This window comes from Chroicocephalus ridibundus, chromosome 4 (genome assembly GCF_963924245.1).
Source record: "Chroicocephalus ridibundus chromosome 4, bChrRid1.1, whole genome shotgun sequence".
In the NCBI taxonomy this organism is placed as follows: Eukaryota; Metazoa; Chordata; class Aves; order Charadriiformes; family Laridae; genus Chroicocephalus; species Chroicocephalus ridibundus.
This window is the reverse complement of record NC_086287.1, coordinates 68,516,182-68,539,914: the sequence shown is the minus strand read 5'-3', so window position 1 is coordinate 68,539,914 and position 23,733 is coordinate 68,516,182. Positions and strand designations below refer to the sequence as shown.

Genomic DNA, 23,733 nt, shown 5'->3' with positions numbered 1-23,733 from the left:
GGGCTGTAAATTAAACGGATGCATACACGCACACATAAATATGAAAGTGTAATTCAATTGTGTTCTATTACTTCACTTCTGCATATAAAATAATTCACAAAACTGGATGAAATAATGTACTTACATTTGAATTCATCATAGATGAGCGAGTCGCCAAGGACATGACTTTCTACCTCTGCTTTGATATTGCTATTAAAGTATTAGTTTTCTTTTGCATTTCCAGTAATCCCTAAAGCCAATTGTGACATTTTCTCAATTCCATATACCTGGTCTAAATACGTATATTTGTCTCACTGTAATTATAACACATGTTGGTGTCAGATTTTTCCTGCGCGCTACATCAGTGACAGATATCTTTCTCCTCCCAGTGTAGTGTCTGTCTCAGACACCCATCCCAGGCAGCAGGAGAGACTCTACTTCTTTCAAGTTCAGTGGACACCTGTATCACATCATTTATTAGAAGATGTTTCCAGTCTCCCTGCCGATGATCCCGTGGCAGCTCCGTTTAAACTGGAAGCACCTTGTTGTAGAGCTAGGTTATTATGTCGAATGTACTTGGTAAACTGGTATTGTTAAATGTGTGTCTTAAGCGTGTTAATGATGACTTAATGACTACTAGCTTTGTGCTGGGGCTGAGAAACTTTTGCCCCAGTCATTAATCAAAACCAGTGTGTTGTTTTATTACTGGTTGGTTGTGGCAGGGGAGGTTTAGATTAGATATTAGGAAGAATGACTTTACTGAAAGAGTGGTCAGGTACTGGAACAGCCTGCCCAGGGAGGCGGTTGAGTCACCATCCCTAGAGGTATTGAAGAAACGTCTAGATTTGGCACTTCAGGGCATGCTCTAGTGGCAGAGATTGTAGGTTGTTTGTTTGTGGTTTTTTTTCTTTTTTTTTTTTTTTTTTTTGTGTGTGTATGGTTGGACTCGGTGATCTCAAAGGTCCTTTCCAACCATGAAGATTCTATGATTCTACTCTGTGCGGCTTGGGATATGTTATAGATGCATTTTATAATTAATCTCCATCTGTATGTCATCGGCGCCTAACTTGTCTTGTGTGCACACGTTAAGATTAGGTAAAAAAACTTGATGCAGTTCTGATTTAAATTCTCCATAGTGACTTGACTAGCAGGGCCGTGTGTTGTGACCTGCTGTACTTCCAAAAGCACTTTGTCGTATGCGCTGCTGAGTTCACAGCCAGGCTCTGCTGCCCTGTGAAATACACTGGGTGCAGAGGCAATACTTGCACACGAAAGCCTCTGAATTGAAGTCCCTTTAAAAAGGCTGCAGCTGCAATATGAATGGGGACCTGAACAGTTTCCCTCGCCATGAGTAGTGCCTTGTTCTTCGCGGGGGCGAGCTCGCAGTGGCACTGCGGCTGTCTTTGTCCCCTGGCAAACCAACCATGACTTCGAAATGTGGGACTGGCGCTCAGAAACCCCTACTTCTAAAGGGCAGTAAAGATGCAGAGCTTTTTTGAACACTGAGCCGTTCTCATTACGATGTCCAAATACGATGTTTGGAAAGCTTGTTCCATGCGCTCACCCGTGGAAATATTTACCAAAGCTTGCTATTGTTTGATAATGGATTTTATTATTCCTATCAGAGAGTTGAAAGAAAGTTTCCGCTGGGCAGGTTGCCTGGAGGAGTCTCTGCCGGTGCCGGGGCGAAGGTTCTGGCTGGGAGATGCTTTGCTTGCCAGACCTGGATGGCCCAGTGTTCGTCTCGTTAATCCTGATGGCTGATAGTCATCTACGAGAGACCTCAGCCGGGGCGAAGCTTCAGAATTGGCTTTGGGGGGGATAATGCACTCCATTTAGTATTGACTCCTTTTGGCAGGGATATTTTTGTTGCATTAGGGATTCTGTATAAATTTGTAAGATTTCATAATGAGAACCTCCTGTGTCTGCATCAGTTTTGTTGGCTCTGATGCTTAACTTTCCGGGACTGAACATAACTTAAAACTAGAAAATCTATCATTCTTCAACTCTGGGTGAAATCGAGGATATCAGTCCTGTGTCTGCGTGTGTGTGTGTCAGTGTGTCTCCGTGACCCGAACCGTGACCCAGGGTTTTATGGTGTGAGCAGATAGAACTCGGGGGCTAAAATTTTAAAACTTTCAGACTATTTAGTTGACAAAATGCAGACTATTTTGTTTAGAGAGGAGTTGAATAAGAAGGAAGACAGCAGAAATAAATAAATGATGTAATGCAAGATTAAACCAAACCCAGAAGAATATAGCAATAAAAAATAATAATACAATATATCTCTGAATTAAACCTTTCCATGGAATTTTGTGGGATCTCTGCAAGTTTTAAGCAAAAACTGAGGCAGCAGCTGTTTAGAAGAGGAAAATTCTGGGCTGGTGCAGTTGTGCATCTTTTCTTTTGATTGCACATCTACCTGCTGAGTTCTGGGGGCTTTGAAGCACTTTGATTTTAAAGCACTTTTCATGTAAGAAGAGCCCTGTGTAACCACGGCCACCAGCAAAGCACCTGGCTTGGGGAAATTAAATTTCGTAAAAGTTAAATAATAAAATCAAGATGGGAGGCATAAATTGCTCGCTTACGGTCACTGCAATATGTGTCTTTTCGAATGATCTCAGTTGGGACCACGTGAAAGCTTGTTTGTGAGGATGTGAAGGACTTCAGGTTGCCTTTCTGTGCCTTTCAGAAACCGAACAGGCAGAACATCCGTGCTGGCTCCAGCCTTGTTTTGGGAAAGCAGGCTGGGCCGTAGAAGTGGAAGGGAGCTTGGCTCACACTTGTATTTCTGCTCCCATGGTTGGTTTGGATGCCGTTGGGGGAAAACACTTGTATCTTGGAGGCTGACGCCTGACTCCTCAAAGCGATTATACGGAATAAAGGCAAAACCAGCGCATTTCAGACTTGTACCAGGAATACACAATTGCATGTACTGGCTTTTACACTAGTGTCATTTTAATAAGAGTCGGATCTTTTGGAGAACTCTATCTCCTCTTCCTTCTGACTCAATTCCATCATTTCCTGCTCTCTAAACAACTATCACAGCTTGAGCTGCTGGGGCTGCATCGTGGGTCTCCTACTTGGGGTTCAGTCATGCTAGATGCTGTACAAATGGAAAGGATGTATAAACACATGTGTTGACCTTTTGGATTAGATCTCATGTCTGTCCTTACCGAGAGCCAGCAGGAGAAAATTCAGAAGAGCGCACAAAAACTCTGCAGTAGACGGGTATGTGATAGTCTGCCCTCCCAGTCCAGAAAAAGACACCATTTTATGCCCCAAAGCATGATCCTTCAACAGTATTTTGGTATAATTATCAACTATTATAATTGCTCTGGATCATCTTGTCATCTTTATAAATGCCTACTCCATTTTTTAATCATGCTGGACCCCCAAAAAAATGTGTGGCGATGAATTACACAGTTGAGATTTATGCTGTATGTGGTGTTTTGCCCCAAAAGTTTACAAATAAATGAAAGAGAGAAGAAATCCATTTGAGAGAGAGGATTAGGCCAAAATTTCAGTTTTCTGAAATTGCAAGGAACTAAGAGGATTTGCGAAATGCTGGGATCAATGCGAGGTTGGCACATGTATATTGTTAAAAACAGCACTTTCTGCCCATTCCCGTCTGTAGGCTCCCGATGCATTTGTAAATCCTCATCCTAAAGGTAGGATCGATGTCGCCCATCTTCTGCCATCTACGTCTTACCTGTCCAGATTAAGCTAATCTTTGGGCTCTGTCAGCAGAGAGATGGATACCACAGGGGAAGATTCTTGCAAGAAGATAGCTCAAGGTAGATAAGAGGAGTCGCCTTTTGGCACTAGCTCTTGCTGTCATTGAAACTAGAACAGGGGGAGATCTCACATGATAGTGAGCTCCGTTCCCCTGGCTCAGACAGGAGCTAGTCCTAAACTTTTTGTCTACAAGATATTTGCTCAGAAAATCTGGGAGAGAGAGAGATTCTGTAGCAACCTTGACCCCAACCTTGGACCCCCCAGTCCAGGGCTCGCTGTCCCTACTTTCACATGGATAGGACGAGAGGAAACATCCTTGAGTTGCGCCAGGGGAAGTTTAGATTGGATATGAGGAAACATTTCTACATCGAAAGTGTCATCAAGCATTGGAACAGGCTGCCCAAGGCAGTGGTGGAATCGCCATCCCTGGAGGTATTTAAAAGACAGGTTGTACCATTAAGCCGAAAAGAAGAGGTTCTGTGTTATTGGTGCATTGCTATACGGTGCAGATTTTGTTATAGGGTTTCACGCAGAGAAATATCAAAATAATAGCTCGTTGCTGTGGATTCATGTTCTATATACCATGCTAAATACCATACCAAATACCATATAATAGGTATTTGACCCTTTGTATGCTAGGCTGAGTTTCATTTGCTGGAAACCTTAACGTTGCTTCTGAATTTCTTAATATTCGCTGGTTTAAATCAGGCTTTTGATGGTAGTAGTTGAGTGTACCGCTGAATTTCTGTTTGTGTTTGTCTAGTGGGATAGGTTGTAGTTAAGTGAAATGTGTGGTGTAAGCAAAGAGAAATTGCTGTACGCAAACCATAATTTTCATGTACTTACTGTTTTGAGTGCTGTGATGAAAGGGATGTATCACAGCATTTTTATCACATCGGCTGCTATCTTTGTCTCTCTACCTGAAGGATGGCGAAGGCCCCCCTTTCATCTGGAGGATTATGAGGCCATTATGGTAAACAACACCACCAGGTTGGGTTGACATTGTTGGAGCTTTCATCTTTTGTTCTAAGTTTTGAAGCATTATTTGTGGTTCTCTTGTTCCCTGTCTCATGACTTGATGATTAGTGAGAGCAGAGAGCAGCTCCTTGCTAGAGTTTTTCAGTAAAAATCATTAAACTCAGGAGGGAGGGAGAGGGAAAGAGGAGCCAGCTGAGTGCTACCCCCTGCTCGGTGGTGACCCTGTAGGTCTGGAGCTCAGTTCTAGTTGCACGGCAGGTACCTGGATCCCTGCTTCTGCCGCCTTCACCCAAGCAAAATCTTCCTAAGCATGGAACATGACATACTTCCCGGTTTCATACCTCTAGCCCCAAACCAGGGGCCCATCAGCTGATGGATGCATCAACTGATGAAAGAATATGAGGTCAGAGGACGCAAGCAAAGAGACACTGACGCGGTTAGTGGGCAGTGCCAACTTGTTTCTATCTGTATTTTTAGCCCTGCATCCAGTTTCTTCACCTTCAAGTTGGTCACGTGAACCCAGGAATTTATACTGGGAAGTATCTGCAGGGTCCCAAGCTGGGAGGAGCTGGAAGAGGAGGTTTTGCTTGTAAACCTCTGCTCTCCTGCTCTCTTGAAGTGTTTCCCCAGCTGGGGGTTGCCTCTTCTCTCTGTGCTAGGACAGGTATAAATGAAGTGCTTCCCATTTGTGTGCTCCAGGTTCTGAATGCAGAGAAAGCTAATTCCTCTTGGGTGAACTCCAAATAAAGAAAACTCTTGTTTTATAGCTGACTCTTGTATTTGCCTTTAGTGATTAGTGTGTATTCGTTTAATATTGAAATAAGATTCATATATAAAGCAGAACACACAAGAATATATCTCTGTAATAATGAGGACAGTGATACGATTTGGGGATGTAACGTTTTTATTTCCTCTCATTTTTTATTTTCTGGTATTCTTTGGCCAGAATTTCAATCCTTCACCTTTATGCCCGTGTTTATTTAGTATTGCTGCTTTCTCTGTACTAGCAATATGTATTTATTTATTGGCTCATTGCTTATGTGGTTTAGGGTATGCCTTCAAGCAAAATCTGAATCCAGCAAGGGTGGATCCCTCAATGCAAATGACAGGGGATGTCACAGCTCAGATTATGATTTTAAATTTCAGCATGTAAAATGAATTGCCCTGCCCTGTCCCTTCGTACCGAGCATTTCTTTTGCTCGTCTTATATCATATGCAAATATTTCATGGAAAAGAAGAGGCAAGAAGAGAGAATGAAATTTAATCACTCACTTCTCCTTTCTGAGAGCAGCGTGATCTTTCCATTAGCCTGTGCTGCGACGTATTTTGGCCGGTTTGGTGGTCCTGGACAAAGAACGCCCCTGCAGCTGGTCATTGGGTATTGTAGGGACAATATCCTCCAGGTCTGCACCTCTCTGTGTGTCTGTGAGGAGATTGAGCTGTGGCCACGCTCTTGCTGGTGCTGTGAGCTGCAGGTTGCACAGCCCGTACAAGGAAAAAAGCATCTGTGCTGGATTCTTCAGTTTCTCACTGTGCAAGGAGATGTTGGCCCAAGGGAGGTGACTCTTCCTGATCCAACAGACCCAATTCAAACTCTACACATTCATCTCAGTTGGCAGCCAAGTCCCAAGGAGTTCAGCGGGGAGGCGGGTGGATTAAGAGGGCTGGTTTTCAATGGGTAGGATCTGACTTGAAGGGAACAACATGCTTTCCATGCCAAATAAGAAGATTGTTACTAATTCCTTTCTTCCAGGGTTTAAAATCCAGCGTGCTGGCACCTGTCCCATACATTATATATCACTTCCCGAGCACAGCCGCAGGGCTGTCCATACATAAATCCTCAGCTGCAGTTTGACAGCAAGGGGAAAGATGATGAGGGAGCAGGATGAGAAACGTGGTGTCGGGGGGGCATCAGGATGGGGAGCACCCTTCCCAGAGGGCATGTAGTCACGCGAAGAGCACTGTAGATGACCTGCTTCTGCTGATCTCAGTTGGCTTGAGCGTGGTTGTCAGGACTGAGCAACACCACAGACGTAGCCCCGCTACACCTTTCTCGTCCTCTTATGTTTTGCAGCATCCCCTTCAATTAAGCTTCTTGTGGATGACCCGATAGTGGTGAACCCTGGAGAAGCGATCACCTTAGTCTGTGTGACGACAGGAGGGGAGCCAGCCCCCAGCCTGACGTGGGTGAGGTCTGCCGGCATCCTGCCCGAGAAGACGGTCCTGAATGGTGGCACTTTAACGATACCTGCCATCACGTCAGAAGATGCTGGCACGTACAGTTGCATCGCCAATAACAATGTTGGGAACCCTGCAAAAAAGTCCACCAACATCATCGTAAGAGGTAAGTTGAGCTGGCAAACTACTGAACTTTATCTTGGCAGTTTAACTGAATCCTAATCTGACAGGGTCGCAGTGTTCACATAGTGGTGTCCCATGTTTCCAAGTGTATTTCTGGTCATTTCTAATAATGTATGAGATTAATTAGTGGTGGCTTCAAATAGCCAGTGGCTCTTGTGCTGGGGTCAAGCCCCTTAGCTGGAACAAGAGTGATGCGGTGCCACTTTGTGTTTTGAAGATGCAGCAGTTCTCCCATCCAAACTGGAGACAAACGATCGCCAAAGGACACCGCGTCTTCTGGGCATTGCCTGTGCTGATGCCCTGCACCCACTGTCTCGGCAGTGAATGCATCCTGAGCTCCTGGAGGTGTCATTACCTACTTCACCCTTTTCTTCCTCCTCGTCAGCTGAACGTGTTATTGAAATTAAGGCTGTTGTGCATGCTGTGAATCTGCTGCCATCAGACAACTGCTCCCTGGGTAGGAGCTTTAGATTAGTACCTATGCTTTAATTATACTAAATAGCAGGATGAATGTCTGTCTTAGATAAAAGTAAGAGAAGAGTGCTTGCAGAACAATTACTGCCAGGTGAAGAGAAACTCTCCCCAGTTGTTTATCGCTTTCTGGATAACCCCAGGGACATGGCCACTTGGTTTGAAGGAGGAGTTCGATTGGCTGATAGGCATCATCAGAGTGGATTAATCTACCTGAACCAAACAGTTCATCTGAAACTAATTTTCTATAATCTAATCTGCGAATGGTAGTGAAACATAAACTCCCACGCTACGGGAACTTTAAATAATAGCATGTGATTAATCATACTCGGGAGAAACTGCTGTATAAAGAGCCAGTGGTGTGAATATTTTATGAGAGCCATAACCCCTGTTCACTTCTTATTGCCCAACATATCATACTCTTCAGCAGGACGAGGAATTAGAAGCTATTTCTGTCCTGGGGGTCAGGGTGAGAGCACTGCATCAGCCCAGGTCTGCAGGAGTTGATCAAGAGATGTCCACAGATTTATTTGTGATATTGTATTTCCATTTGCATTTTTGACATTTGGCTTAGGGGTTTCCTTATCAAGAGGCAAAAGCAGTCTTGTTTCAGGAACATCGCATTGACATTAATTTGCTGCGATTTACAATGGGTGATGAGGTTGTGAAGGGGAGATGTGAGTGAAACACGCACTCGGAATAAGCAAAGGGAGAGGAAAGGCTTTGTGCGAAAAGAAATCTCGATATTTTAATTGACCCAGCAGACAGCACCAGAGAGCCCAGAGGAAGCCACAGCCCCTGGCTCCCTGCAGATAAAAATTTCATGAGTCATCATGTAATAATAATATGCCCTCACATTTTTATTTATAGAAGACCGTGCCTATGAGATGCCTAGGAGCTGCAAGATGTTGAACAAATTATCATTAAAGCGTTTGAGGTGGCTTTTTTCTTTTTTCCTCTCTGCTGCGTGGCCCTGTTACTTCTGAGAAGGGACTGCAACGAGGAACAACCCATTCAATAAATGAAGCATGGCTGCCTTCTAGCCCCAGCGCGTTGCTGCCTGCTATGATTTTCCCCTTATTATTTCTGTTAAAGGGGAAGAGATGTCCTTTAGGGAAAAAAAAAAATCTTTATTCCGATCTTGGTTGATTTATCTTTACTAAAAGCAATGCTGAGTTGAGGAGTGAAATATGAGATGAATTCGTATCAGAGTTTTGATTTTATTTTGTGTATATATTTCTTAGCATTTTGCCTGAAGCTCATTGCTTCTTTTTATTTCATCTCTTTTTGTTGTTGTTGTTGCGTATCAAGATTTTCACACAGCAGCTGAGGAGAAAAGAGTATTTACTTGAAATAGCACCTAAGCCTTGCAGGAGAAGCATTTGGTAAATGGAGTTCACATCTTCTGTCAGGTGGACTACCAATCCCAGGATTAGACAATAATCCACTAATTTTACCCAGAAAGAAATGTAAAGTTGTCTCAAAGCACCACCAGAGCTCAGATTCAAATTCATTCCCTTTTAAAATTCCCTAATTTTCACCATGCATTTATCTGAATGTGCCTGTATTGGATGTGCTTCATTCCATGGGTGCTACCTTACCTTCGGCAGCTCTGAATTTTTTCTGGGCATTTTCCTCTCTTTGTGGCAGACTGCCCAACTCCGTGACTACGCTCATACCTGACTTGGAACCCATTGGGAATGACGTCACATGACCGCCACGCATTTAATAATACTAAAAAATAATCTAAAACCGGAGAGAGTCCTTCAAAAATAAACAAGTCTAAGTAAATGAATGAGTAACGAAAGTAACTTACCCTTTTTGAAAGTCAGAAATGGTGTGGATCAATAAACGATGGAGGCAACAGATGAGGCTGTGTTTGAAGAGCAGGCTGAGGCATTGAGGTGCCGTCGTGACGCTGAGGTGTGTTCAGGGCAGCTCTGTGCTCCTCTGTCGGTCTTTTCCGTGACCCTTAAAAAGTGGGGATAAACACAGCGAAATGGCAAGGGGACCAGGTACGACGCCTCGGGGGAATATATATCAGCTGAGAGATGGTGCAAAACGTGCCTGCCTGAAAGTGCTGTGCAGGGTGTGTCCTCTGCGTCTCCAGGGTGTACGTAACCAGTAACGTGTGTTCTCCACTTCTGCAGGTCGTAAATAACTGGTTTCTGCGATTGCCACGTGCTGCTGAAGGGGGGGTGGGGTAGCAGGTCTCAGTGCATTGCTTTCCATGGGTTAGCTCCCAGGATTCATCTGGAAGCCTCCTAATATGCGTAAGCATTTAGTATGTTCTCTGTTTTTCCGCCATTATTTGATTTTGTCCCCTTCCAGTGAGCATTGGCACGGAAGGACATGTTTGTTCTTAAAGTAAAAAACAGACTAAAGCTGCCGTTGCAGCGAGGAACCCATTTAGTCATAACCATCTTTGGAATTTCTTATTTATTTTTTCTCTTTTGGCCTGTTTAACTTAAAAGTAATTGTAAATCCTTCCAAGAAAAACAAGCCGGGGGCTTGCTCGTCGGTTCGGATGAACACGGATCCCTTGCAAAACAACAGGCGTTGCACACAGCTGCTGAGGGGGGAGGCTCCTTCACACCTGTCTCCTGAAGCAGTTAAATTAACGCTTTCAGATAAAGGAACATCTTTTAAAGATACCTCTTTCCTAAGCAAGTTGCAAACTCTGCTCCCTTTTGTCTCTGTTCTACTGAGCTCTTGTGTTTAGTGCCTTTCCCTTTCGGCCATCCGATGATGTTAATGAAAGTTTTGCTGCGATGATAAATTGTTTTGAGTACCACAGTGCCGTTCCTTAAGAGGTACAGACATAATGCAATATCTTTCATTTCCTCCGTTTGCTTTGAACAGGAGCGCACCGCAGGCAGATCAGCGACCATGTGCGGTTTACCTATCGAGTTCTTAGCGAGAAAGTCTGTGAAATGCAGCCGTTTTAAAGACTTCCGTTATCAGCTTAACTGTACCCAAAGTTACTGCAAAATATTTCATTCCATCAAAGACATTGTCGTCCATCAAGGTGTCTTGGGTCAAACCAGAGAAAGAAGAAATGCGCTCTCATTTCAGCAAAGCTGGCTATTCACCAATTCTCATTATGAAAGTTTCTTTCTAAGTATTTTCTTTAGATTAATGAGTTCTTTAAATGATTGCAAGTCTGTTAGCATTTGAGTATTAGGGGGTGTTCTCATCAGCGGCATCTTCACATCCTGCTCTCAGGCTGATGATTAGAATAACTTCCCATAACGTATTTCTAGACAAAACCATTAGAAAACAGAGGAATCTCTAAGGGAATCTTGACTCCTCTCGTTCTATTAAAACTTGATGTTTTTATCCTTCTCTTAAAAAAAAAAAAAAACAACAACTCTCTCAAGTAGCAAATCCGACACATCACCTCTGGATAAACCAAGCTCCCAACAACCTCCTTGCCTGACATGTGTATTTTTTGCTGTGCTTGCTTGGAGGATGTTCTGGTTTTCTGACTTTTGTATGGTAGAGCGCAAAAACGTTGTTCTGCAGCAATGGAAGTCATCTGTCATAAAGGCCAGGATGGGGGAAATCTGTTGCACTTCTTTCAGAGTTCTTTCTTACCCAGAATATTTCTGTTAATTTGCTTGCATCATGAATTTGTCTCTGTGTACCTCTGTTGTCGCAACTAGAGAAAAATGATCATCAGTCTTCCTATGGATATTTTGTTAATTAAAATAAGAAGGACACATACATTTGTGTTAAAATCAAATGCAAAACGTTGCTTGCTCACAGCCCTTGGGCCAAAACACACGGTGATATGGATGCTTCTTCACGTCCTGTGCACGCACAGCTATGCTGAGAGGAGTTCACGTTATTGCCAGGAGCTTGGTAGTCAGAGACCTTACCTGTGATATGGCCCCAGGCTGAGTTCCTTGCCTTCATCTGTCATGCGAAGGTGAACATCCAGCTTATCCCACATCCCAGGAAACTCTTCTAGCCCGAGGATCTTTTAGTCTTTGCTGTTGGAGGTTATTTTACTCCTTTAAAATTCTCTCTTCAATGCGTATTTGGAGAGGGAAGCAAAAAGCATTAGCGAAATGGTAATATTGGCCTTATAATCCTTAAGATACTACATAAAAGCGTGATCATCACAATACCATACAGATTTGGGGCGACAACTGGGTATGTCAAAAGAGGCAGGAATCAAGATAATCATGTCTATGGCTCCCAGAAAATGATGCATTTGCGACACGACTCAAACTGGGTACTCAGAATTATGAAAGCATGGAAGAACAAATACTCCAAAGACACTGTGAAGGGGAAAATGAAAATAAAATCTCTCTGTAGCTACCAGTATGTCAATAAAGAATTAAAGGCTTTTGGTGATAAAGGACTTCCATCCAGTGAGAGAGCGAAAATGCAGGGTAGCATCTTTGAAGGACACCTATGCATCAGATTGGGAAACAAGTAGAGACAGAGAAATGTTTTACAGGTCTTAATGTAGGGAGCACTGAAATGACATAAAAGAACATGGACCTGATTGTGCAAGTCCAGAGGAGGCCCCGGAGATACTGGGAGGGCTGGAGCCCCTCTGCGGTGAGGACAGGCTGAGAGAGCTGGGGGCGTTCAGCCTGGAGAAGAGAGGGCTCCAGGGAGACCTTCCAGCCCCTTCCAGTCCCTAAAGGGGCTCCAGGAAAGCTGGGGAGGGACTCTGGATCAGGGAGGGAGCCACAGGACAAGAGGGAACCGTTTTAAACTGAGAGAGGGGAGATTGAGATGAGATCTGAGGAAGAAATTCTTGGCTGTGAGGGTGGTGAGCCCCTGGCCCAGGTTGCCCAGAGAAGCTGTGGCTGCCCCATCCCTGGAGGTGTTCAAGGCCAGGTTGGATGGGGCTTGGAGCAACCTGGTCTGGTGGGAGGTGTCCCTGCCCAGGGCAGGGGGGTGGAACGGGATCTTTAAGATCCCTTCCAACTCCAACTATTGTATGATTTAGAAGGGTGTAAGCATGCGCCAATTCGGATTTGTCACCTCATCAGCAACTTCTCCCGTTACCTTCGTTAAATAGGTCAGTTCGTCTCTTCCATTGTAACCGCAACATTTTTCTTTAGCGCAAATTGACTCTGTGTGACTTTTCCCTTCTGTGAAGCCGAAACATAGTGTGTGGAGTTAATTTTTCAAAGGGGTGGTATTCCCTGTCAGTTTAAATATAAAATAATAATTTTAAATGACCTGTGCTCAACATCAGCACAAAAGCTTTTGCTGAACAAAAAGCACTCTGGGGAAATGCATTTTAAGGCCGAGATTGCTGGAAATACCTATTCCGTTAGGTCTTTAAAAACTGTATGCGAACTGTGTAGTAGTGACAGCTAAAAAGAAGGTAAAAAAAAAAAAAGACACAGATTTTGAAATAAATGACAATTTTGTTGCTTTTTTGATACTGTTTAAAAAAATTTAAAATTCTGTAATCTGGTATTACTGATGTCCGTTCTTGCACACCCGCTTACCCTTCTCCTTTCCTATGATGGCTCTGTTTATCCCCAAGCTTTTCCTTAGGAATTTCCCTTGTTGGTTTAGAGCAGGTGCATGAAGTAAAGGATAAAAATAAGTCTGCCTGGTTACACATCAGCACCTCTGCTGTCACCCCTCGAAGATCCTCAGATGCTGTTAATTGAAATGTGAGCAGGGCCCCCACGGGCTGGTGCCGAGTGCCAGAACAGAGGCAAAGCTCACAAGTTTTATCCAAAAGGTGGAAATTGGGTTTTGGCAGCAGCCGTGACAGGCGTCACCCGGCGGGTCACCCTGGCTATTGTGCAGCTGCTGGATGCCGGCCGGTGGCCGAGCGACGTGTCCGTCTGACATGTGTGATCGTTAGCTGGCATCGTCTGTGACGGTGGGAGTGCTGGTTGGGGATGCCGGCTCCAGCATGCCAAGTCTAAAATGTTGGGTTTTCTGTGCAAATAGCAGAAGGACCATTTTTTTTCCCCTCCTCCTTCTCCCCCTCTCTGTATTCTGGGAAGGTCTCACAGCAGACTGATTATACTAGTGCTTATTTCATGGCTGAAGAAAGCCAAAGGCCTTGGCAAATATCCATACACATAAAATGGGCATCACTACAGCACACAGAAGCGACGGCCACCATTGACTTCCTAATGAGGGATTGTGCGGGCGCGCGGAGGGTCATCGTACCTGGTGCCGCGTGGCCGCGGGTGCGGGAGGCTGGCAGAGGTGAGCTCCCAGGATGCTGCACTGGGGTGGAAGTTCAGCAGCCCCTGTGCTGGCTTTCAGAATCCATTGATAGTTGTGGATTTCTTGGGGCAGACTAACAAGAAAAGCAGAAAGCAAGAAGGATTTCATGAAAGTGCCAAGGTTTTGAAATTCATATTCTGGAATAGGACTGGAAGGGGCCCTCTTGGTCATCGAATCCAGCTGTCCTTATCCATCTCGTCTCATTTCATCTCTTGTATAATCTTTTTTTTTGTAAAATGACCATCTCCACCTGAAATTTTAATAGCTTTCTTCCAGCACCCTCCCAGCTCTTCCCAGGGGTCTCTTCCCATGTCTCACTGCTCTGACGTTGAGATCCTCTCTCACTGCCATCATAACGTGCCTGTGGTAGGTTTGCCATCCCTTGAAAGCAACTCTGCTGTGGAGTGGCATCAGGCAAGCTCTGGGAATGCTGTACCAGGATGGAGGGGCTGGGCTTTGGGCTGGGCAGCTGGGCACCTCTGTCCTGCTGGGGGCTCTTCCCTGTCTTCCCTCTTGCGTTACACCGATGTATATTTTTTACCATAATCTTAAGCAATTTACTTAAGTCTCACCACCTTGCTTAGTTTCTGCTGCGTCTTGGTGGACAAGACAAATTATCGTCCTCCAGTGTGAGGTTTAAATGGACCTTTCAAAACTGTTTGCAAATGGGCTTTGAGAGAGACGCCTGCGCTGGATGAGGATGAGGAGTAGCTCTATAAATTGGAGGCTGGCCACCAGCCTGGTCTCCCACCCCACACCAGCCCTCCCAGCTCACCCATGGGAGCCAGCACCGCTGCAGGCATCTCCCTGGGGCCTCTTCCAGCTTTTTAAGCATCAATACAGTTTAGTCAAAAAAAAAAAAAAAACAAACAACAAAAACAACAAAGCCAGCCAATTCTGATCCATCCACCGGGAGATGCGCCCTGTGAATGGGATTTCAATGAGAGGAGATTTTAGCCTAGAAAACCTGATCTTGCAGCACATCCAGCGTGTTGCTACAGTCATAAGTTACCAGTGCACTATCCTAAAAGTTTACAGCTCTGAGAATGAATGTGTGAAAAAGTTGAGCTTCAGAGTTTAATAAGTCCATTTATTTTTATTATCTGCTATAGTAGTCTCAGGCATGTGCGCTCTCTCCCAGGCTGGGGTGTATCATGGATGAGTTCATAAAACAGTTCCGTATAAAAATGTAGATGGTTTATTGATTCTTCTGCCCTTTCATTAGGACTTTCGAGAATTTTTGTGTATAGAAATTTTATTTTTAAATGAGTTTGCTCCTCTGTAAAGCACCCCGTGGTACCTGTTGGGCACCACATTTCTGTAAGGATATATCAGAAGGGATTTCAAGAGATAATATTCATTTGATTTCCCTCGTTCTAAGCCTTGCAGCGTGGCTGTTTTGGGTAGCCACATTCTTTCTTCACTGGGGGCAAGGAAAAAAGTTATTCTCGCTGTTCATTGGCTAGCAATTACTAATTACTAATGCAATTATTAACTACTAATGCATGATAATTTTTTTTGGCAGGGGTGTGGTGTCATAGTTCAGTGTTCTTTTAGATCTTGGCTGCTTAATACATAATGAGGTCTGTGTAGTCTTAGAAGTATTACCATTTTGGCATTAAAAAAAAATAGTTTTTCAAAGTTTTGCCTCATCCTGAAGGGAGAGGAAGAGAAGAGAGGAGAAAGAACTGCATACAGTGTTTTGTACTTTGATGACCTTGAAATGTCTTTTAAGTTACTTACTTGTATCGCATCAGGCAACTGTGCATGAGATTGGTAGGTCTCCGCCCAGGCTGACAAATCATTTTGGAAAGTTTTATAGGATCGTGATTAATTTTTGAGGCATTGAGCTGTGGAATAAAAACAAATTGTTGAAGGGAAATGCATCCCATGTTGGAACAAATCCAGGCTCTAACGAGATCCTGCAGTCGAATGAAGCTCTTCAGCCACACAAGAAGCAGGAGATGGGGCCAATCCAGTGCGGAGGCCTTGGAAACTGGGGCTTTGCTCTAGATTTTGGAAGTAAGGCAAGTACTGTGTGCTGAGTTTCATTTGCAGTGTGTGGGCAAAGAGAAGAATGAAGATTTGCGATATATTACTTTTGGGTGTCCAGGAAAACTCAGCAAAGCTATATTTTTTTTTTTGACAGCTTTGGCACAACAATTAAACTTTATAAAGGCATTGGCCCTGGAAAACACCCAGCTGTAGTGTTCAGAGGATTTATAATTTGTTTGGCAAGCGCACAGCCCACTGGGGACTGTGTCAGCTTCTCTGAATTGTTTAATTTATATCCCAGCTCTTGTCTGGCTTGTGACGAGACTTGCAAAGTTGCCGTTTGCCTGTGAGATGGGCAGGCTGTGGGACGGGGCAGCCCTGAGCCCGCGAGTCTGGCTGGCATGGCTCGCCGTACGTTGTCTTGGCAAGCTGTAACAGCGCGGGGTCTTGTAGCGCAGGAAATGGTTTGGGAAAGGGAAAAAAACCTTTCTTCTGCTTGGGGTTTCAAAAAGTACTAAGTGCCAGCTGCCGATTTGTCACCACTGGTTATGGATCAGCCTTCGTTCATTTTTTTTTCCTATTTCACCCTCGTGTACCCACCTTGTTGGGTTTCAATCATTATCTGCGTCTGCTGAAAATCGGAGACGGAAGCAGCCTTCCACCGGGCAGAGGGGGCTGGTCCCTGGTAGGAAACTGCAGTTTCTGTTCCCAAAACAGCTTTATAGTGGTGTGGCACCACTGGGGTGATTCCTGGTTTTCCCAAGCAAGGAACTGCAGGCAGAAGGTCATGCAATCTCCATCTCTGGAGGTTCTCAAGCCCTGGACAGCCTGGACTGAGCTCACATCTGGCCCTGCTTTGAGCAGCAGATTGGTCTCAAAACCTGAGCTTCCTTCCTGCCTGAATATTTTGATGAAACCTGTGTGTCTTTGCTTATGATGATGCTTATTTCTCTTGAATATTTACTTCTAAAAGCAGTTAAAAGAGGAACCATGCCGTGTTTCACATGCTTTGATCTCGGCTTCATCTATTTGATGAATCATATACCGAGTAACTTGTAAACTGAAATCTTCTTCATTACAAAGAAGTATACACCTCCCCTTTCTTCAAAAGAAAAGCAATGAAAGAAATAGGAGCTAATTAACTAGAGCACACATAAAAACAGACACCTGCCACATGGCATCTCCAGAATAATAAATCCCTTTCTTTTAAAAATTAGAAGCATTTATAAAAATAGAGACAAAACCTGAAATCTCTCCACAGTATTTGCATTTAAATTGAAAATGCGAATACATTTGGTCTTGTAAGTGCCAAATAATTACTTGATATTAAAAAGTTTGGAGATGCTCTAGTAGAAGATGCTTGACAACTTAATTGTTCTGGTAGCTCCTGAAAGTTAAGGTTTTAAAAAACTTTGAGCTAAAACCGTGTTGACAGAAGCAAAATGAACTGTTGGTAAAATGCTGAGAATATGTGTCTTATTTTAGCACGACTGTACTTCAAGTCTGTCTTTGGATAGAAAGGTGACGATAGGGAACATTCAGGCAGCATAATTTTGTCACAATTATCTTGCAGAGTCCTCAGTACCCTATTTAAGAAATGTGAATTTTGAGAGTGGTCAACGTTGTTGGATTCTCCCTAAAAGCTCAGTGAATGTTTATGGAGTTATGCTATTTTTTCAATGTTCTCCTTATGACCCAAACAAGGTGCACCCTGCCTGCTCGCTCACCAGGCGTGTTTTCTGCTGGAGAGAGTTCTCTCGGGTGAAAACATCAAATAGCATTATTTGCTGCTAATGGAAGTGAAGCTAGCTTTGTGCAGAGCTTATGGTTGGTTTTATTTGGTGTTAGACTCGCTTTTTAATTCTGAGCAAACTGCGCAGACCTCCTTTCAGAATAAGAAAGTTTCCATATCTTAGCAGTGGACCAAGCAGTTACGGGATGACAGAGGTGAGCCGTAAGGTAAGAGAGCTTTCCCCGCTAGAAGAGAAATAAAAGAACGGTATGATGCTGACCTTGGCAGACCTGGTGGTCACCCATCATCCAAAACCAAATCTGAATAACAGCGTACAAAATAGATGTCAGTGCTGTACAGGCAAGCTGGCAAGACTTTTGAGTATTTCATTCCAAAAAATGCTGTGGGCTGGTGTTATGCAGAAGATGTTGAGGGATCTATCCCATCCACTTTCTTTTCATCCAGTTTGGTATTTCCGTCAGAGAAAAAGGTGAAGCCCGTGGCTGGACACAAGGTGGTCATTCTGGGAGTTTCTAGGTCCCATGAACTGGCTGGAAGACAAAGCACATGTTGGCAGATTTCCACAATTTTGGTTTTCTAGGGGGTTTATTGCTGTGTTTGGTTTCAAGAATGACCAGGGAGGGTGACTGTTCTTGATAGAAGACATTGGAATGTGCGATGATTTGGTCTGTATGGTGGATCTTGCAGAGCCTGCCAGGCGACATCTACCATGACTTATGATTTGAGACCCAGTTTAAGCACCCCAGGAGAGGAAGGCTTCTTGTGATCTGCGGTGCAGGATGGTTTTCAGGAGTTTTCAGAGACAAAAAGTAAAAGCTGGATGGAAAGAGGTGTCCTGTTGCCTCACAATCACTCTTTGATTAAAATAAAAATAATAAAACACTCTGATTATGGTAGCTGAGTGATAGAACAGCACCAAAAAAACCAAAGGTCCGCAGTGGAAGAAGGAAACAGATGGACTTGCAGGAACCTCGGCATATCCAGAGGGAAGAGCTCAGGTACCCAAAGCTGCTACTTAAGCAGCTCAGTTTGCGGCCAGTGTGCTAATTAGAAGTGCTCAGAGCACAGTGACAATGAGGAACTGCAGATGGAACTGGGAGCTGCAGCTTGTCTTTTCTTTATCTGTTATTTTAATTAGTCGCCAGCAGATGTATGAGCTTTTAACCGTATATTTTAGCCTTTTTTTTAAAGTAACACTGAATTTGGACATACTTTTTTTTCCCCCTATTTATATTTTTCCCCAAAAATCCGTTAATTTGATTTCCCTTACTGTTTGGAAAACTGACTTCTTAAAGCACCAGCTGGACAGAGATGTTTTCTCCAACAAACTTACCATTGCAACAGCTGCATCTCATTAGTAAAGCTTCCTATTCTGTGTTGTCCAAGAGTCACACCATGTTCCAGACTCAAAACCACCAACACATCATGAGGTCCAGTTTCACTAGAGCAAAGTTTTCTACCCTTGACGTGGCTTTAGTCATTCATCAGAAAGGAAGAGCAATGATTATCTACAGGACACTACAGAATAGGTTCCTCTGTGTCCAGAACGGATGTGCAGGCTCTACAGATGTCACAGATAAACGTTCACTATGGAGAGCCAATATCTACAGACTTTGTCACGTGGAGTGTGGTTTTGCTCTTCTGTTTTAGAATTAGGCTGGAAGACTGTAATACTGAATGATTTTGTTATTCTCCTTTTCAATGTTTTGTTGGCTGGCAAATTTGAGTTTTCAGCGCTCCTTATACACAAAATAATGTCAAAACGCATTTTAACGTAACCGAATGAAGTTTAACGGACTACACTGTGGTATTCACCAGTGAGAAAGATATTTGGACAGTTGTTAAATTGTCTCCACTCAGCTTAGCTGTTTGATAATATAGTTTAAGGCAATATCCTGTAGAATGCTGAAGACAACGCAGCTTTGTTGCCCACAGCCAAAATAAACAAAGACTTTGTGTTTCTTTGGACCTTATGATAGGAACTTTTTTTGCTTCTATTGATTTGATAGAGGTAGACATGTTAATGAAGAAAGAAACATCAAAGAAGGCTTTCCATGAGTCTGTCTTCAGTGGGAATGACTTTTTATTTAGTGCAGAGACCCATTTATGCTGGGCTTTCACATAACAATAAATAAACCAGACACTGTGGGCGGCGCTGCAGTTTCCAAGGTGAGGTACTGGGGCAGATTCCTTTGTTTCATACATTCATTCACTTGATCATTCTGACAAACCAACCTGAAACCCAGCCCAGTTGTGAAGATGTTGGATGATAGCTTTGATAAACAGGTGATTAAGAAAGCATCAAGAGGTATTAATAGTTGTTTCGTCGCTTGCCTGTGTTGGAAGGAGATGTGGTAGGATGGTCCCTATCTCACAGGAAACCAGTGTTACAGAGTCCAGGTCAGCTGGTGGTCCGTGATCCCCCAACTTAAACACAGATCTTTATTTCACTTAACAGAGAAGATCTGCATAATAATCCAAGTTCGTGATTGCTTTGCGCGTATCGTTGTGTATCATTGTAATACAATAAAGCTCAGGTCACAGAAATGATGCATCAGGGTAATGGCATAAGTTGAACTGTGCCTTTTTCTCTGCTGTTTGATGTCTGGAACAGATTGTTTCAGGGGAACATAAATAATTCAGAATTCCTGCAGTAAAACATCACTTGATGTACTACTATACGTTTTTGTGTGCCTTTAATGACAGTGAACCAAGTAATTTTATTTTTTCGTTATTTCTCAGTGATAGGATACTTATGATTTAATAAAGATCATGTGTTAGTCGTGGAATCCACCAAACCAGATCCAGGTGCTTACACCAGATACATTAAATGCATCCATTGTGTATATTGAACTTGTGTATTTAACCGACTGCTGTATTTATTTATTGCTGCAATTCTGTATTACAAAGCCGGGGCCTTAAACCTGGAGAGGCACAGGTGAACTGTGTCTGACACCTCCACAGCTGCAAGCAAAAAGCAGTGAATTGCTCCTTGAGGGGAAGGGAGTTGAGTTCTTATTTTCCTCTACAAAATCTGGGAACCAGCAAAGACTGCGAGTACGAGCAACAGCACGCAGCGAGAAGAGTTGGCTTCTCAAGATGTCTTGACAGATTAGGAAAGAGGTTTATGTTTACGAATACACTTTACAAGTCTTTTAGGGACTATCTAAAATCTTTGTTGTAAGGCTGTGAATCTTTAGAATTGCAGTTGTGTGAAGGCAGGATTGCTTTTCCCATCTGTAAGGCTCTAAGGAGATGAGAGACCTGGTGCGATTGAAGCAAGAGCTGGTGATAAGAGTAGACTTTCTTTACCCGCCACCTGCCTTATATCTTTCTCTCAAGAACCAATGAATCATCCCAGCAATCATCTTTTGGTGCAAAGATCACAGCAGTAACGTGGAGAGTTGCTTCTCAGGTTTTAAAGCAACCAGCCTGTGTCTGGATTAACAGGCTGGAGTTTCTAGAGGACGAAGCTGGGGTTTGCAGATCACTTCCCCAACAAGCTGTTCCCACGGTGCTGCTTCTGCGTTTTTCCGTTGATGTGAAACAGGAGTCAGGGCAAAGGGCTTAATCCAAAGCACATAGAAGTCATGGAAGGACCATCAGTCACTGTGGAGAACTTTGGATCGGATCTTTGGTCTTTTCCGTGCTGTTTCTCTGCAGCCCATTGGCCTTAAAAATAAAGTCAAGAGTCTTTGCAGTTGGCACAAACTCTTCCTCATGCATGTAAGAAGGAAACATCAAGGGGTCACTAACATCTGAGCACTAGGAAAGGATTGCTGCCTTGCCTGAACTGGGGAATGTAGTTGGAACACACAACCCCCAGCAGGTTTGGAGGATCCTGGAAGTGAGCTGGATGTGGGGGAGAAGGTATTGGCACTTCCTTGATAAAATGCCAGTGCTCGGTGCTCAGAAACAAGTGTCATGCTGGATACTGAGTTCACCAGACCTCCCAAAGGTACTGCTGCTGCTCCGGGACACATACAGTTCTTTACATCTGCTTGGCACATTATCAGGTGAGGTTCTCATCTTGTTCACTGGGAACAGGTTAAAACAAGATCGCTCATGAGCCTCAACAAAATGCGAAGGGGAACAATCAACATTAGTTGAGGCCACTTCTGGTGAGAGCACAGAGGCTGGACCTCATGTGGCATCCAGCTGCTCAGTCAAGGTTAAAATCAGTAATTTGCACAGTTCTGCTCCTTAATATTGCTGTTGCCGCGGGCTGCATACAGACACAAACAGCAGCAAACACAAAGCTGAGCATTCCCCAGTGTCCTGCGTCAGCTTAGGAAGTGGCCAGTGGCCAACAGTTATTATGTCAAAGCCTGCAAATAGTGGAGCAGCTAAGGTATTCCCTTATGGTGTTCGATGCCCTTCTATGTCATGAAATGTGCATTGACAAGATAGGAACATTTTGATGCATTAAAGGAGCGTTTTGGGTTCATCAGGGTTGGGGGTGGGAAGATACGACTTCACCTGATGAATGCAAATAGACCTTAGTTGAGATAGTGAAATGCATTTTATTACTTTGAAATGTAATTAATGAGGGAGGGCAAAGGCAGATTTGTGAGGAGTTTGAGGACAAAAATTGTTTCATCTTTGTTTATTTGATCACATCATAGTTCTTTGGGGCCTCTTTTGAGAAAGACTGGCACTTTCCTGAGTCTCAAAGTACAGTTACAGACTTATTTCCACATTTGCAGCTCTTTTTTAGCCCTGTGTTGATTACATTCAGGAATTCCAATGAGAGGCACTCCAGCTTTTGAGCTGCTTTTGAGACAAATATTGAGCAACTCAGGACTATCACATCTGGGACAGTTCTGCCGATAGTTCCAGGTCCAAGGTCAGAGAGACCAGGCCCATCATGGCCACATCCTGCTCCCAGTGCTCTCCAGCTCCACATGCCTGCAGCTATCACACATCTTTGGGCACCTCTGGTTGGTTTCTTGGGGTCGTCTTCCAGGTATTGGATGGTGATTTTCACGTGCTTCGGTGGCACATTAGAAATTCCAAGATATCCAGGTTAATTGTAGAGATCACTGTGTTTATTCTGGTGCCAAGTGAGATTAGGGATTTACAGATAGGAGCTGTTTAATGATTTTACTTAACTCTGAAAAGACACTGTATTTGAAAGTAAAATTTTCTGCTGATTTTGTTGGTAACAGAAGAAAACGCTGATAGCTGTGCAGTTCATGGAGTCTTGGAGAATGGGATTAAAAACAGTACATTGTCTTTCATCCATAGGTTGTAGTTACACAGTTGTTGATCGTTTGGTGTGGGGACTTCATGGCTGTTACTGATGAATACAGTGTTTATATTCACACGGCTTGAGAGACATTAAGAGGTTTGGTTTGGGGGAAGAGAAGAGGAAAGGGAATAGAGCAAAGAGACTTTTTCCTTCACTTCAGAATTTCTAGAAACTTGCGTGTTTTTTTCTATGCCGCGCACAGAGGCACAGCCCTCCTCTGAAGTCCTTGTATTTGGATGTATGGAAAAATACCTTAGCTCAGGTGCGTGCTTTGCACGTTTCTTTGGAGTTTGCTCTAGCAAATCAGCCAGTGGATGACCCAGCCCAGTTATTTCTTGTACCTAACACTCAGCCTGCGTAAAACCAAAGCAACAAGCAACAGCCACAAAACGTAGTTGTTTTTGCGATTCAGTCCATGAACCGGAGAGTGGAGCCCCTTCTGACCCATGAAGTAAGTGGCTTATGGCCCAAGGTCTGAGGTTCTGTACCCCTTATCGTAGCTTGCAGGTGGTATTGTAGCACTACATAATGAAGGACAGATGAAAGTTAACATGACTTTTCTATTAGAGCTTGTTGTTCCTTTATAGGAATGAGAAACTGCCGAAATCGTCTGTATGAGCACTCAGAGCAAAGGAGGCAAATTCAGGAATAAAAATAGTTTATTGAGGTTATTAGCAACTAATTCTGTGTGAGATGTGCTGCTCATTACGTCTAGCATGAGTTATTTTTTCTTTTTCCCTGTCTGAAAATTAATTGCATAATATATTTACTGGGTTTTGCATATGTAAGCATTGTTTGTTCTTCCATTTTCAAACAAAAAAATTCAGCTCGTGTTTCAAAGTTTCTTGCTGTGGCCATTTCCAGCTGTCGCACAATGTATGGTTCATCCTCTTGAGTCAAAGCGCGTGTTCATTCTGCTGCCCGGGGAACCGGCTGCGGCTTTTACGAGGGAATGAGAGATGCTCAGTAAAGACCAGTGCATTTT

General features: G+C 43.6%; 1 protein-coding gene across 1 annotated transcript in view; it reads left to right on the top strand.

The window, feature by feature from the left end:
- Positions 1 to 23,733, top strand: part of MDGA2 (MAM domain containing glycosylphosphatidylinositol anchor 2) — a 369,386-nt gene that overhangs the window by 199,453 nt on the left and 146,200 nt on the right. The window contains exon 6 of the mRNA XM_063333753.1: positions 6,770 to 7,039. Within this exon, the coding sequence (XP_063189823.1) occupies positions 6,770 to 7,039 (270 nt within the window). The remainder of the gene's footprint in view (positions 1 to 6,769; positions 7,040 to 23,733) is intronic.